General features: G+C 37.2%; 1 protein-coding gene across 2 annotated transcripts in view; it reads right to left on the bottom strand.

Moving 5' to 3' along the window:
* Positions 1-210: 210 nt before the first annotated feature.
* OSTM1 (osteoclastogenesis associated transmembrane protein 1) overlaps positions 211-15,401 on the bottom strand; it is a 40,179-nt gene continuing 24,988 nt past the window's right edge. The window contains exons 4-6 of one of the 2 annotated variants that reach the window (XM_069598198.1): positions 12,443-12,607; positions 9,737-9,902; positions 211-2,279 (exon numbers count right to left, since the gene is read on the bottom strand). In XM_069598198.1, coding sequence (XP_069454299.1) covers positions 2,224-2,279; positions 9,737-9,902; positions 12,443-12,607 — 387 coding nt within the window. In that variant the 3' untranslated portion in view covers positions 211-2,223. The remainder of the gene's footprint in view (positions 2,280-9,736; positions 9,903-12,442; positions 12,608-15,401) is intronic. The other variant, XM_069598199.1, reaches the window with a different exon arrangement.

Genomic DNA, 15,401 nt, shown 5'->3' with positions numbered 1-15,401 from the left:
CAGAGTATGTTCAATCTTAGTTCCCTGACCAGGGACTGAACTGTGTCCCCTGCACTGGAAGCAGAGCTTAACCACTGGACCACCAGGGAAGTCCCAATACATACTTTCAAAAGTACATATTGAAACTCAATACCTGAAAATTGAAATGTGATGTTCAATTACATCTGAAGTTAAAAAAAAAGTATTTAAAAATCAAATACAGCACTTCGATTTCTTTAAGCTATTTCCTTTATTTCAAAGTGTCAAAAAACTAAAGATATTCCGGTACACACACATATACTATGAATCTAAGAATTCAGAACTATGCAAAGAATTTTTCAATATGACTTTACAAATGAAATATTTACACACTTTAGCATAGTGCTTAATACTTATTTTTGAAATCTCTTGCTGATGCTACTTCTAAAGAGCAATGACTCAACCAGAAAAATATTAAGGGGATGCCTTTTCTTTTGTAAAGTGCTTATTAGCAGCCATATCCAAAAGCCAGGGTTTTCAGAAATACATAATATTAAAAGGTGCTCAAAGAGTCACTTCTTACAGAATCGAAAATGCCATTTTGTAACTTTGCACATGTAAACGGATTTTATCTGCATTAATGAAGGATTGCTTTCAATGGCCCTCAACTATATGCCTCAAATCAAGATAGTGCTATTAGCATTAGCAGCGTGAACAGTAACAGCAGAACAAACAGCAGCACATTTTAAACAGATCACAGCAGACTAGAAAAACTGTAACAGCTTTTGGATATGTTACATATCCAAGAGTGAGCCTTCTCTTTCACTCTGTATACATGGTAAACATTTAAAAAAATAATAAAAAACATTATCTTGTCTCTCTATAAGAACATTTTACAGTGTATGAAGGGATTCAGATTCTTGTACCAATTAAGCCAATTCTTATTTCTATATAGAGCAGCCTTTATATTTTCAACATTTAAAACAAAGCCTAAAAAAAAAAAAGGAAAGAAAGAAAACCTATTTCCACCAAGATGGTGAGAAGGAATTAACAAATGGAACACCTAACACTAAAACACCTGAGGGAAGAAAACGTGAACAATTTTGAATTTTTTTTAAAGGGTTACAACATTCCAAAAAGGAATTCATTTTCAACTGTGAAATATCTGACTTCATTTTAATCATGTATCACCTTCATTTGATATTAATAATTTAGAAAAAAATAAGCATCATCTTAGCTGAACTGCATCCTGTATCAAACTCTACTGACTCATGCCTACAGTATAAACCATTGAATAGTCTTAGAGTGAGCATCCCCTCAGGTCCCTATTTTCTGAATCTTAAGGGTATTTTTACTCCTCCTTTTCCTCTCTTCCAAAACTCCCCATATCTTCCAAGAGAAAATCCCTATTTAAAAAAAAATCACAATTTAAATACAGTGTGATAATGCTATATTTGATTTAAAATAGTAATAAATTATAAATTGCCAAATAACTTAATATTTCACAATCCAAATCCCTGGTATAAAAAAGAATCCATCTTGCCCTGAATATAATAAAGCAGTCCAGTGATTTCAAATTACTTATGAAATAAAGGCAAAAATAAGGTGTAAAATACTATTTATAAAAGTCAAGTAAGAAACCAGTTATCATAAATCTTTTTACAAAGATAAATGTAATGTGCCTTCCCAGTTCTAAAAATTGTTTGGGAGGTTTGTAATTAGTGGTTTCAAAAATGACTTTAAGGAAACTAGAGATGGAATTACATATTAATTGTAATATATGACATATTAAATATATGTGAAAATTACACTGCAATGATGAGAAATTTAATCTTTGGACCTGCTACTTTTTGGCAAGTACATTTTTTTTCAAAGTCTTTGCTATAACTGATTAATTTTTAAATTGTTAGTTTTCAAAAACTTTGCTATTTGAGATACTATGTTAACCAAGGAGATACAGGAAGCCTCAGTAACAATATGTCTACAAAACAAAACAAAGATTGTTCTTGCATCTTTTGTTATTTTAACAAATACACTTTAAAATAGACAACATTGCTATGCCTGGAAATTAAAAATATCCAAACCCTTAAAAATGGGGTGGAAAAGGAAAGAAAAATTGAAAATTCTTATTTAAAAATAAATCTGAAGTCCTTGCATTTCTTAAGAACTTGACTTGTCAAATCACAGTTTATCTTCTTTTGGACCAAGCTGTGTCTTCCACCATTCATCCATGGGATAAGATGCTGATTCTCCATTCTGCAGGTTTCAATTGGAATTTTCTTGAATGTTTGCAAAGCTTGTACTGGACTTGAGACGTTTCGCTACATAAATCAAAAGTATTTTATTTTAACTTAAATTTCATTCTCCAAACATGATAATTCATTATTTTATGTAAACTACAGTGTTCATCTATTAATTCTATGTTTGAATCTGAACCTATTCAATCTTATAAGAATTAAATCTACATCTATTTTTTTCTACTAAACTCAAAAATATAACTTTGCTAGAAGCACATGACTTTGTTAGAAGCAGCACCAAATAGAACAATTTATGTCATTCTGAACCTTACAATCTTACATATGTTATATAAGTGAAAGTACTCTAGTTAAAAAATGTAAGTGCTATAAAGTATCATAATAAAACTATATATTTAGAAGTCTAATCTAGAAATCCAAATCTAAGTTTCTCTTGAAAGAATTCAATGAAAGAACTCTGCAATGTTTAAAAAAATTTTAAACAGTTTACAAAGAAGAGTTGGATATTACATACATTGCACATAAATGGCTGCTAATAAAATATATACAGTCAATTTTGTTTATGGTGTTGATAGGACTGAGTCATTAGAGTTAATAAAGAAATTCATGGCTATTGGCTAGGTAATATGTTTTCTTCTTATAGTTAAACATGTTTCTCATGTTCCAGAAATTAAAAACAACCATGCCATAGTGAAGGTAACTTACACTGGATAACTAAGGAATCTCTCTACTTCAGAGGTTCTCAACGCTAGAACAGAGGCTATGATTTAGGTTTTCAGTGGTATTCAGGCATCTGTGCTTTTTCTTTTTGTTTTTTGAAAGCTTTGCAGACAACTTTGATGTATGGCCAGGGATGAGAATAACTATTCTAGTTTCTATCAGGGTCTCCCCTGACCACTCTAAAGTACAAGATGACTACATGACTTCCTCAGACCAGTGTATGGCTTCAGACTAAACTTAAAAGGAACTTAAACTAAAAAACAACCTAAGATAATGTCTTCTTAAGCCTTCAGTGGATTTGGGAAGCAAACTAAATAAAAAAAATTTTTTATTATGTCGTTTGATCATTTTTAAATTATTTTAATTTTGAAATTAAGATTTTAAATGATTAAATATAATCTAGTTTCTAATTATCAAATTCATTAAACCAATCAGGTAGCAGTACCAGTGAGTACATATAACCATTACCCTGTGGCTCAGTGGTGAAGAATCTGCCTACAATGCAGGAGCCACAGGAGATGCACATTTGACCCCTGGGTCGGGAAGATCCCCTGGAGGAGGGCAAGGCAACCCACTCCATATTCTTGCCCAGAGAATGCCATAGACTGGAGCAGGCTACAGTCCATAGCGGTGCAGAGTCAGACAGGACTGAATCGATTTAGCAGGCACACACCCACATATAACTGTTAACTTCTTTGCTTCCTTATTCTCTATCTGATAAATCTCCACATCATCCAAAATTCTACCCCAGGGATCATCTAATGGTAAATTCCAGCATCCCTAATGCCGAGTACATCTTCTCTTTCTCTGCAGTCCAACCACACTTTATGCACTTCTACTACATTTGTTGTAATGATTGGATTATGGTCAGTATATTTTTTGAGGGCATCTACTGTGCCTTGCTCCTTTTTAAATCCCTAATTCCCATAGGACTTGATGAATGGGAATGTACAAAATGGTAGCATAAAGAAAAGCAAATTAAAATTTCCATGAAGTAACAGCACAAGAATTATTTGTTTATGCTACCATTTCCTTAAATTCATCATTTAATTCATAAACAATGCTTCTGCAAAACATTAATAGGTATTATGCAAAGGTCTTATTGTCAAGTTTGGGGGATACAATTAATGTTCAGGTACACTATGAAGCTCATGTAAAGGAATTTTACAGGACTAGTATTATGAGGAACACACTCTAGGAACTGCTAACTTTAAGTATAATGTTCTTTTATTCCACAAATATTTTTGAGCATTTACTATGGGCCATGTACTTTCTAGATGCTGGTGATATAGTGGTGAGCAAGATGAACAAAATCCATTTTCTGATGGAACTTACAGTTGAGTCAGGGTAGACAAACAAATAAGGTAGAAAATAAGTGGAAAAGTTAATTTAAACAGCAATTAAATGCTATTAAAGATGACATATAAGAACTAAATGAAGGGTGTGTTCTTAGGTTGGGGAGATGGTCATAGGCGGCCTTCTTTGGTCATAAAAGGTCTCTTAGGTCTTTGACTTAAGACCTGGATGACAAGAAGCCAGTCAAGGAAAGTAGGGAGGGCAAATATAAAAGCCCTGGAAGGATGGCAATGTGCATGAAATTGGTGTCTAAGAGAAGAAACCTACACACAGCATCGAGTACAGAGAAGGGTGGATGCAAGTAGTTTAGGAAGGCAGATGGGAGTCAGATCACATGCAGCTTGGAGAGCAGACCCTAGAATAAGTTTTTATTTTATTCAGGTGCAACAGGTACACAGGAAGGGTTTCAAATGGGAGAGGAACATGGTAAAATTTGTGTTTTAAAATTCACTCTAGCTGGTATATGGAAAATGGATTGTATTGGGTCAAGAAATTAATGTACAGATATCAGTCAAGGGACCCCTGAATTAGTGCTGACAAGGGACAATATATTTAAGATATATTTTTGGAAATAGGGCTGGCAGTATTTGCTGATGAATTTAAAGGAGTGGAGAAGTGAATATAGGAACGGGGAAATAAAAGAAAAAAGAAATAGAAAGACATTAAAAGAAATTAAGAGACAACAAGATTTGTGACTTGTACAACCAGATGAACTCTTATGGTTCAGTTCAGTAGCTCAGTCGTGTCCAAATCTTTGTGACGCCATGGACTGCAGCATGCCAGGCTTCCCTCTCCATCACCAACTCCAAGAGCCTACTCAAATTCATGTCCATTGAGTCGGTGATGCCATCCAACCATCTCAGACACTCATCCCCTTCTCCTCCCGCCTCCAGTATTTCCCAGCATCAGGGTCTTTTCCAATGAGTTAGTTCTTCACATCAGGTGGTCAAAGTATTGGAGTTTCAGTTTCAGCATCAGTCTTTCCAATGAATATTCAGGACTGATTCCTTTAGGACTGACTGGTTTGATCTCCTTGCAGTCCAAGGGACTCTCAAGAGTCTTCTCCAACACCACAGTTCAAAAGCATTAATTCTTCGGTGCTCAGCTTTCTTTATAGTCTAACATTCACATCCATACATGACTATTGGAAAAACCATAGCTCTGATCAGATGGACCTTTATTGGCAAAATAATGTCTCTGCTTTTTAATATGCTGTCTAGGTTGGTCATAGCTTTTCTTCAAAGGAGCAAGCGTCTTTTAATTTCATGGCTGCAGTCACCATCTGCAGCGATTTTGGAGCCCCCCCAAATTAAGTCTCTCACTGTTTCCACTGTATCCCCATCTATTTCCCATGAAGTGATGGGACCAGATGCTATGATCTTTGTTTTCTAAATGTTGAGTTTTAAGCCAACTTTTCCACTCTCCTCTTTCACTGTCACCAAGAGGCTTTTTAGTTCCTCTTTGCTTTCTGCCATAAGGGTGGTGTCATCTGCCTATCTGAGGTTACTGATATTTCTCCCAGCAATCTTGATTCCAGTGCTTCATTTAGCCTGGCATTTCACATGATGTACTCTGCATATAAGTTAAATAAGCAGGGTGACAACAGACAGCCTTGACGTACTCCTTTCCCGATTTGGAACCAGTCTGTTGTTCCATGTCTAGTTCTAACTGTTGTTTCTTGACCTACCTACAATTTCTCAGGAGCCAGGTCAGGTGGTCAGGTATTCCCATCTCTTGAAGAATTTTCCACAGTTTGTTGTGATCCATACAGTCAAAGGCTTTGGCATAGTCAATAAAGCAGAAATAGACGTTCTTCTGGAATTCTCTTGCTTTTTCGATGATCCAACAGATGCTGGCAATTTGATTGATCTCTGGTTCCTCTGCCTTTTCTAAATCCAGATTGAACACCTGGAAGTTCACAGTTCACATATTGCTGAAGCCTGGCTTGAAGATTTTTGAGCATTACTTTGCTAGCATGTGAGGTGAGTGCAATTGTGCGGTAGTTTGAGCATTCTTTGGCATTGCCTTTCTTTGGGACTGGAATGAAAACTGACCTTTTCCAGTCCTGTGGCCACTGCTGAGTTTTCCAAATTTGCTGGCATATTGAGTGCAGCACTTTAACAGCATCATCTTCCAGGATTTGAAATAGCTCAATTGGAATGCCATCACCTCCACTAGCTTTCTTCATAGTGATGTTTCCTAAGGCCCACTTGACTTCACATTCCAGGATGTCTGGCTCTAGGTGAGTGATCACACCATCATGGTTATCTGGGTCATGAAGATCTTTTTTGCACAGTTCTTCTGTATATTCTTGCCACCTCTTCTTAATATCTTTTGCTTCTGTTAAGTCCATACCATTTCTGTCCTTTATTGAGCCCATCTTTGCATGAAATGTTCCCTTGGTATCTCTAATTTTCTTGAAGGGATCGCTAGTCTTTCCCATTCTATTGTTTTCCTCTATTTCTTTGCACTTGATCACTGAGCAAGGCTTTCTCATCTCTCCCTGCTATTCTTTGGAACTCTGTATTCAAATGGGTATATCTTTCCTTTTCTCCTTTGCCTTTAGCGTCTCTTCTTTTCACAGCTATTTTTAAGGCCTCCTCAGACAGCCATTTTGCCTTTTTGCATTTCTTTTTTCTTAGGAATGGTCTTAATCACTGCCTCCTGTACAATGTCATGAACCTCTGACTATAGTTCTTCAGGCACTCTGCTTATCAGATCTAACTGCTTGAGTCTGTTTATCACTTCCACTGTATAATTGTAAGGGATTTGATTTAGGTCATACCTGAGTGGTCTAGTGGTTTTCCCTACTTTCTTCAATTTAAGTCTAAATTTGGCAATAAGGAGTTCATGATCTGAGCCAGTGTCAGCTCCCTGTCTTGTTTTTGCTGACTGTATAGAGCTTCTCCATCTTTGGCTGCAAAGAATATAATCAATCTGATTTTGGTGTTGACCATCTAGTGATGTCCATGTGTAGAGTCTTCTCTTTTGTTGTTGGAAGAGGGTGTTTGCCATGACCAGCAAGTTCTCTTGGCAAAACTCTATTAGCCTTTGCCCTGCTTCATTCTGTACTCCAAGGCCAAATTTGCCTGTTACTCCAAGCATCTCCTGACTTCCTACTTTGCATTCCAGTCCCCTATAATGACGGAGAAGGCAGTATCACCCCACTCCAGTACTCTTGCCTGGGAAATCCCATGGACGGAGGAGTCTGGCAGGCTGCAGTCCATGGGATCGCTAAGAGTCGGACACGACTGAGCAACTTCACTTTCACTTTTCACTTTCATGCATTGGAGAAGGAAATGGCAACCCACTCCAGTGTTCTTGCCTGGAGAATCCCAGGGACAGGGGAGCCTGGTGGGCTGCCATCCATGGGGTCGCAGAGTTGGACACGACTAAAGCAACTTAGCAGCAGCAGCCCCTATAATGAGAAGGGTATCTTCTTTGGGTGTTAGTTCTAGAAAGTCTTAAAGGTCTTCGTAGAATTGTTCCAAGTTAAGCTTCTTCAGCATTACTGGTTGGGGCATAGGTTTGGATTACTGTGATACTGAATGGTTTCCCTTGGAAACGAACAGAGATCATTCTGTCGTTTTTGAGAGTGGATCCAAGTACTGTATTTCAGACTCTTTTGTTGACAATGAGGGCTACTCCATTTCTTCTAAGGGATTTTTGCCCACAGTAGTAGATGTGATGGTCATCTGAGTTAAATTCACCTATTCCAATCCATTTTGGTTCACTGATTCCTAAAATGTAGATGTTTACTCTTGCCATCTCCTGTTTGACCACTTCTAATTTGCCTTGATTCATGGGCCTAACATTCCAAGTTCCTGTGCAATATTGTTCTCTACAGCATCGGACTTTACTTTACTTTACTTTATCACCAGTCACATCCACAACTGGGTGTTGTTTTTGCTTTGGCTCTGTGTCTTCATTCTTTCTAGAGTTATTTTTCCACTGATCTTTAGTAGCATACTGGGCACCTACCGACCTGGGGAATTCATCTTTTAGTGTCCTATCTTTTTGCCTTTTCATACTGTTCATGGGGTTCTCAAGGCAAGAATACTGAAGTGGTTTGCCATTCCCTTCTCCAGTGGACCATGTTTTGTCAGAACTCTCCACCATGACCCGTCCATCTTGGGTGGCCCTACATGGCATGGCTCATAGTTTCATTGAGTTAGACAAGGCTGTAGTCCATGTGATCAGTTTGATTAGAGTTCTGTGATTGTGGTTTTCATTCTGTCTACCCTCTGATGGATAAGGATAAGAGGCTTATGGAAGCTTCCTGATGGGAGAGACTGACGGAGAGGGAAACTGGGTCTTGTTCTGACAGGGGCCATGCTCAGTAAATCTTTAATCCAATCAAACAAAGACACTGATCAGAAGTAGTATGTGTCTCCTGCAGCGTTAAATAGATTTGCAAAGCAAATACAATGCTACACTTTAAAGGTACATGAAGCCCTGAAAAAGAGTTTCTCAACAGTGAGGTCCCTGCAATGTTTTGTTATTATTCTAAATAAATGCTTTTAAGATGGAGTTATGACATATATACAGAATTCTGACAATCTTCAAAATACTTTACTAAATACACCCATAATAAAGACACCTTGCATTGTGCAAACTGATCTACAAGTAGTCTTTTTTTTTTTTAAGTCAGATATATTAGAAGTGCAGTTAGATAAATCATGAAGAAATGCCAGAAAAAGATTTACAGGGGAAAAAATTTTATATCATAGGTTCCTAGACTAGGAATAATATTTAAGAGAAAAAAAGCCTCATGTTTTTCTCCAGAAAATATCCTCTTTTAGAAATACTAAAACTATTCAGGGTTAAGCCCATATTTTCATTCTGATAATACAGAAGAAACATACGAGACTTGGAAGTCACTTTTCTTTGGCTGGTTGAAACCTTCTAGTTAGTGCTTTTTCTGCTCTGCCCTATTTGATAGGGAGAAAGGAAAGGAATTAACACATACTGAGTATATGCCATATGTCAAATAACTTTCTTGCAACTACAATTCCAATTTGTTCATAAACAAACTGTCTCTGTGCAAGCTACAGTTTCTCCCTAACTGATGCTTGTCTGGTGGTTCTGCCATGGGTAGTTCTGCAAATGGGCCTAAAACTATTTATTTACCTATTATGGCTATTTCAGGTTTGCAAAGCCTTTGCTGCTATTGCTCTGTTGTTGTCAACTTTATTCCAGGGAATCTAGCTTTCTCAACTAAAGCTTCTGAAAGATACTGTATATTAAAGTTTGATTATAAACTCACTTATAAACTTATACATCTCTTCCATTAGTGAACAGAGTTGTAAAAATTTAAAGAAGACAGCTGTTTCAAGCTAATTTACCTTGAGCTCTCAGAGTATATATCATTTCTAAAGCAGCCTTAGATTTTTAAAAAAATACAGGTTTTTATCTAAATAAAAGAATAATCATAAAAAGAAACTTACGTAGGATGAGTTTGCGTTTCTTTTGCTCTGAGTGAAGAAAACTACTAAGGTAGAAGACAACAGGTAGAAAGAGAATGAACACAGAAACAGCGATTACAGGCACTGTGTCACTGCAAGGGACTGAACAGTTGAAAGTTCGACTCCAAAGTTTGCGAGTAATATTCATCTGAAACAATAACAAATACTGTTACTCTGTTTTTCATTTGTCTCCAAATTCATATAATTATTTTGTTAATAACAAGAACCCAGAATTTAGACTAAATATACATCCCTAAAAAATTATTAACAGTTGAGGACAATTTCTTTTTGTAGGGAAATAAGCTGGTTCACAATTAGTCACTGTATAAATTTATACCCATACAAAAATCTCATATTCAAAATTCATGATACTATCCAAAGAATTTCAACCTTTCACAGACTTCAAACACAGAAGAACTAGCATCAATAGAAATATAGTTAAGACTGTGCTTTGGTCATTAAAAAATATTTAAAAGGGTAGCTATGTGAGGTGATAAATGTTAACTTTACTCTGGGAATTCTTTCGCAGTGTATATCAAATCATCATATTGTATACTTTAAATATATAACAATTTTATTTGTCAAATATACCTCAATAAAACTGGGGGGCAAGTGTCACAAAAACAAAATATTTTTTTCATATGTTTTCTATGTAATCTCACTGAGCTTGTTGCAATATTTTAAAAATGGAAATAAAAATATCAACTTCATAAGGCGTCTCTTTTTTCATAAGGCTTCTCTTCAAGAGACGATATCTATGAAATGTTTAATCTCTTATTTAATATATTATGAGAGATTCATACTTACGGCAAGTAATTTTTTAAGTAGGTAGTATCTAACGAGTCACAGACACTTTATTAAGACAATGTGTGCATGTGTGCTAAGTCCCTTCAGTCACGTCAGACTCTTTGTGACCCCATGGACTGTAGCCCGCCGGGCTCCTCTGTCCATGGGGATTCTTCAGGCAAGAATACTGGAGTGACTTGCCATGCCCTCCTCCAGGGATCTTCCAGACCCAGGACCGAACTGGTATCTATCCCTTTCACTGGGAGCTGGGTTCTCTACCACTAGTGCCACCTGTGAAATCCTTATTAGGCAAGATTAACATCTTATTTACCAGCATGCTTTAAATACACTTAGGGGCTGCTGTACCTCGCATTTGTTGAGCTCATGATTTCTGTCAAGCAGGCTAAATGATATAAGGAAACTGTCAAATTTAATGTAGAAAACTGTTCCGGCCTCAATTTTGTTTAATCGAGTTTACAAATGGTGCCTTGTAAGTTTGTTGTAATTTTGCTTATTGCAAGATGAATGTTCTAAAATAGGTTGGTCATGTTGATTTCTGTAATTCAACTTATGTCATAGAACCAATATTCATTTTTCTTCTTTATTAAAATAATTAAAGACTATTATTCTTTTTTATTGGAGGATAAGTTTTATTTTCAATTCTTTTAAAGGAATATAAAAATTCTTTTAAAAATATAAACATTCTTTTATATTATTTTTAAAAGATATTTATTATTTACTTGGAACCTACTAGAAAGCCAAGTATTGACTATTCTAAACATCAGGAACAGCAGTAACAAACAAAAATCCCCATGGTACATCCATATTAAGTGCTTTTTACCATTCTAAATATTACTGATAGACTATGTTCATCTCAAGCTGCTATAATTCACACTCATCATTCTCAAACATTACGTTTACCAATTTTGACCACAAATTATCTGCTTTTTGCCAATAATTTTTCAATTTCTTTAAACATTTCAATAATCACGCATCACATTCCCATAAAAAGGCATGATCGCCATCTAGTGGTACCCCATGTAAAGGCAGGCTATTCAATGGAGAAGAGTTTTTGTTGACCATTCATTCATTCAACCTATACATGTTACTAAGGGCCTGCTATTTGCCAGGTGCTATTCTAGAAAACTGAACTGTGAACAAAAAAGGACATGAAGTCCTTGTCCTCCTGAGGCTTATATATTTTAGTAAGGAGAGAAATACTACAAATAAGGAAACAAAACTTTTCAGATGGTAATAGGTACAAAGAAATAAAGTAAGAGCTGCTGCTAAGTCGCTTCAGTCGTGTCCGACTCTGTGCGACCCCACAGACGGCAGCCCACCAGGCTCCGCCACCCCTGGGATTCTCCAGGCAAGAACACTGGAGTGGGTTGCCATCTCCTTCTCCAATGCATGGAAGTGAAAAGTGAAAGTGAAGTAGCTCAGTCGTAGGAAGTAATTGAGGAATGGCTTCAGAAACATGGTACAACAAAACCTAGAGACTTTCTGAGTTAGTAACAAGTGCACAAGAAACTAAAATGCAAACATTTAACAATACTCATACCTCTGAAAATGACATTCATCATCAAATTTAAAAAACAAAATGTATAAATGGAGTATAATCAATAAAAATATTAAATCATTATGTTGTATACTTGAAACTAACATAATATTGTAAGTCAACTATACTTTAATACAAAGAACCAAATATACTAAATTATCAACTTGCTGATGAAGTATCTGATTAATTTCCACTTTTAGCTTTACATATCAGGATATTCTAAAACTTACTACTTAGCAACTAGTTATTTCTGGTTGAAGACAGCATATGCAGATTCTAGTAATAACACAGAAGGCATATTCAACACTGCAAAACATATATTGTTTCACAAGCAAAGTACTTACTGCATCCTCCACGTCAATGCATAAATGTGTTCCAAATTCAGCCTTACTTTCACGTTCATTTACTTTTTGCATTTCACTGTACAGACTACTCAGAATTTTATATGCTTCATGACAGTTTTTGCATACTTCCGAGTAATTTCTTGACTGAAGACTGTGTGTGCTCCCCTAAAATGTCAAAGGCACATGTGATACACGTTACCCATGTAATACACACACTAAACATTGAATTTTAATTACATTTCCTAGAAGAAATAATAGAGTGCATTAAAGTGCTGAGCTGTGATGTGGGGAAGGTTGCTAAAGCACTGTGAGCCTTGGTTTTATCGCCTATAAAATAGGGATACCCTTACCTGTATTACAGATCCCAAGGAATAAAGACTGATGTATAACACATAGCAAAATGTTTGGCACTTTCTAGTTGCCCCTGAATTTTGAAAACGACAGCACTAGCCACTGTTAACTGAGAACAACACTAGCTCATACACCAAATTAATGATACCTACATACCAAAAATTTCCTAAGTTATCTTGTCATTTATACATCTGCCCTTATCTATCCTACTTTCACCAAATAAAGTATGCTCCTGCCTGTACTGAACTTGAACACTGAAGTCTACCTTATTGAGACAAAGAGGACTTTATTGATGAATAAGGAAAAGGCACCTAAACTACATTCCTTCCTCAACCCTCTCTACCCCAAGGCTTACAATCCAGGCCTTTCTGGTCAACAAAAAGGGACTAATACCAATGAACTGTATAAGCTGAAATGAAGGTAATGGGTAATGACATAATGTTAGTGGATTTTAATCTTTTCCACTTCTAGTACTAACACTTATTATTTCAAGAACAAGTTTGCTAAACAGTTCACACTTTTGTTTTCTATTCCATTTATTCGTTACCTTGGAGCCTGAAGAAATAACATTAACTGACTACTGGAATGAAAGAAAAAAGTTAAAGAAATCAAGCTGATGGAGCCTCCACAACATTACCCTCACCATCTGACAGAGAAACTCAGTCTCTGTTCAGTTCTGCCACAAGAAATAGCCCATTGCCTGTTTTTCATAGAACGTACATTTAGCTAAATATGTTCAATCAAAAATTGAGCCTAATGCCTTGACAGAGGAGTATAATTTTGTCATTTATATTAAAACTTAAAATGTACATATCTTTTGACATTGCAATTTCACTTCTAGGAATTTACCAGACAGATAAATATGGATAATACCACCAGCCCTGCCAAGGGCAAGTAGAACCATGACTGACCCCAAAGCCAGCATGCCCTCCTCTGAGGACCTTGTGGCTGTCATGTCCATCTGTCCATGGGTCTTTCTTTGCCCTGAGTAACTCCAAAAGGGGGAACTGCAGCTTATCTGAGCTCGAGTGCTGGGCAGAGGCAGCTGACCACAAACCAGACAGGCAGTTCTCCAAAGAAGTGGGGGAAGAGGACAGCTCGGACCTCGGAAAGACACATGGGGCCGGGAGAGCAGAGTTGGAGACCTCTGGCTCCAGCCAGTCTGGGAATCAAGGGCGAAATCTGAATGCAGGTCAAGAAGCAACAGTTAGAACTGGACATGGAACAACACACTGGTTCCAAACTGGGAAAGGAATACATCAAGGCTGTATATTGTCAACCTGCTTACTTAACCTATATGCAGAGTACATTATGTGAAATGGAGGGCTGGATGAAGCACAAAGCTGGAATCAAGATTGCCAGGAGAAATATCAATACGCAGATGACCTTATGGCAGAAAATGACTAGGAACTAAAGAGCCTTTTGATGAAAGCGAAAAAGCTGGCTTAAAACTCAACATTCAAAAACTGAAGACAATGGCATCTAGTCCAGTTATTTCATGGCAAATAGATGGGGAAACAGTGGAAACAGTATGAGACTTTATTTTCTTGGGCTCCAAAATCACTGCAGATGGTGATTGTAGCCATGAAATTAAAAGACGGTTACTCCTTGGAAGAAAAGCTATGACAAACCTAGACAGCATATTAAAAAGCAGAGACATTATTATTTTGCCAACAAAGGTCTGTCTGATCAAAGCTATGGTTTTTCCAGTAGTCATGTATGGATGTGAGAGTTGGACTATAAAGAAAGCTGAGCACTGAAGAATTAATCCTTTTGAACTATGGTGTTGGAGAAGACTCTTGAGAGTTCTTGGACTGCAAGGAGATCCAACCAGTCCATCCTAAAGGAAATCAGTCCTGAATATTCAGTGGAAGGACTGATGAGGAAGCTGAAGCTCCAATACTTTGGCCACCTGATGGGAAGAAGTAACTCACTGGAAAAGACTGGGAAAGATTAAGGGCAGGAGGAGAAGGGGACAACAGAGGATGGGATGGTTGGATGACATCACTGACTCAATGGACATGAGTCTGAGCAAGCTCCAGGAGTTGGTGAGGGACAGGGAAGCCTGGCATGCTGCAGTCCATGGGGTCACAAAGAGTCAGACATGACTGAGTAACTGAACTGAACTGATACCCCAAAAGGACTGTCCTTGTTTGTAACAGTAAAATACTGAACCAAACAAAAATCTCCACCAAATAAAGACTGACTGACTAAATGGTGGCATGTGTGTGCTGCTGTGTTTAGTCGCTCAGTCATGTCTAATTCTTTGCGACCCCATGGACTGTTATCTGCCAGGCTTCTCCATCCATGGGATTCTCCAGGCAAGAACACTGGAGAGGGTTGCATGCCCTCTTTTAGAGGATCTTCCCAACCCAAATGGTTACATAGCAAACAATAAAAAAGCCCTGTGATGTCTGAAACAAATGAGGAAGTAGGATTCTTGGAAGATGATGATTTCAGCATGTGCCTGTCTCCTGATTTCTTTTCTGAAGAGACTCAAGAACAGACAGTAAACCCAGGCCCCTGAAGAGCACTGTAAATTATAAAGGCATGCCATGCACATCTCCTCATGGGAAGGCTGTACAACAGCTATCACACCATTCCCAGG

Source organism: Ovis canadensis, chromosome 8, assembly GCF_042477335.2.
Source record: "Ovis canadensis isolate MfBH-ARS-UI-01 breed Bighorn chromosome 8, ARS-UI_OviCan_v2, whole genome shotgun sequence".
Lineage (NCBI taxonomy): Eukaryota > Metazoa > Chordata > Mammalia > Artiodactyla > Bovidae > Ovis > Ovis canadensis.
This window is presented reverse-complemented; position numbering and strand designations above follow the sequence as displayed.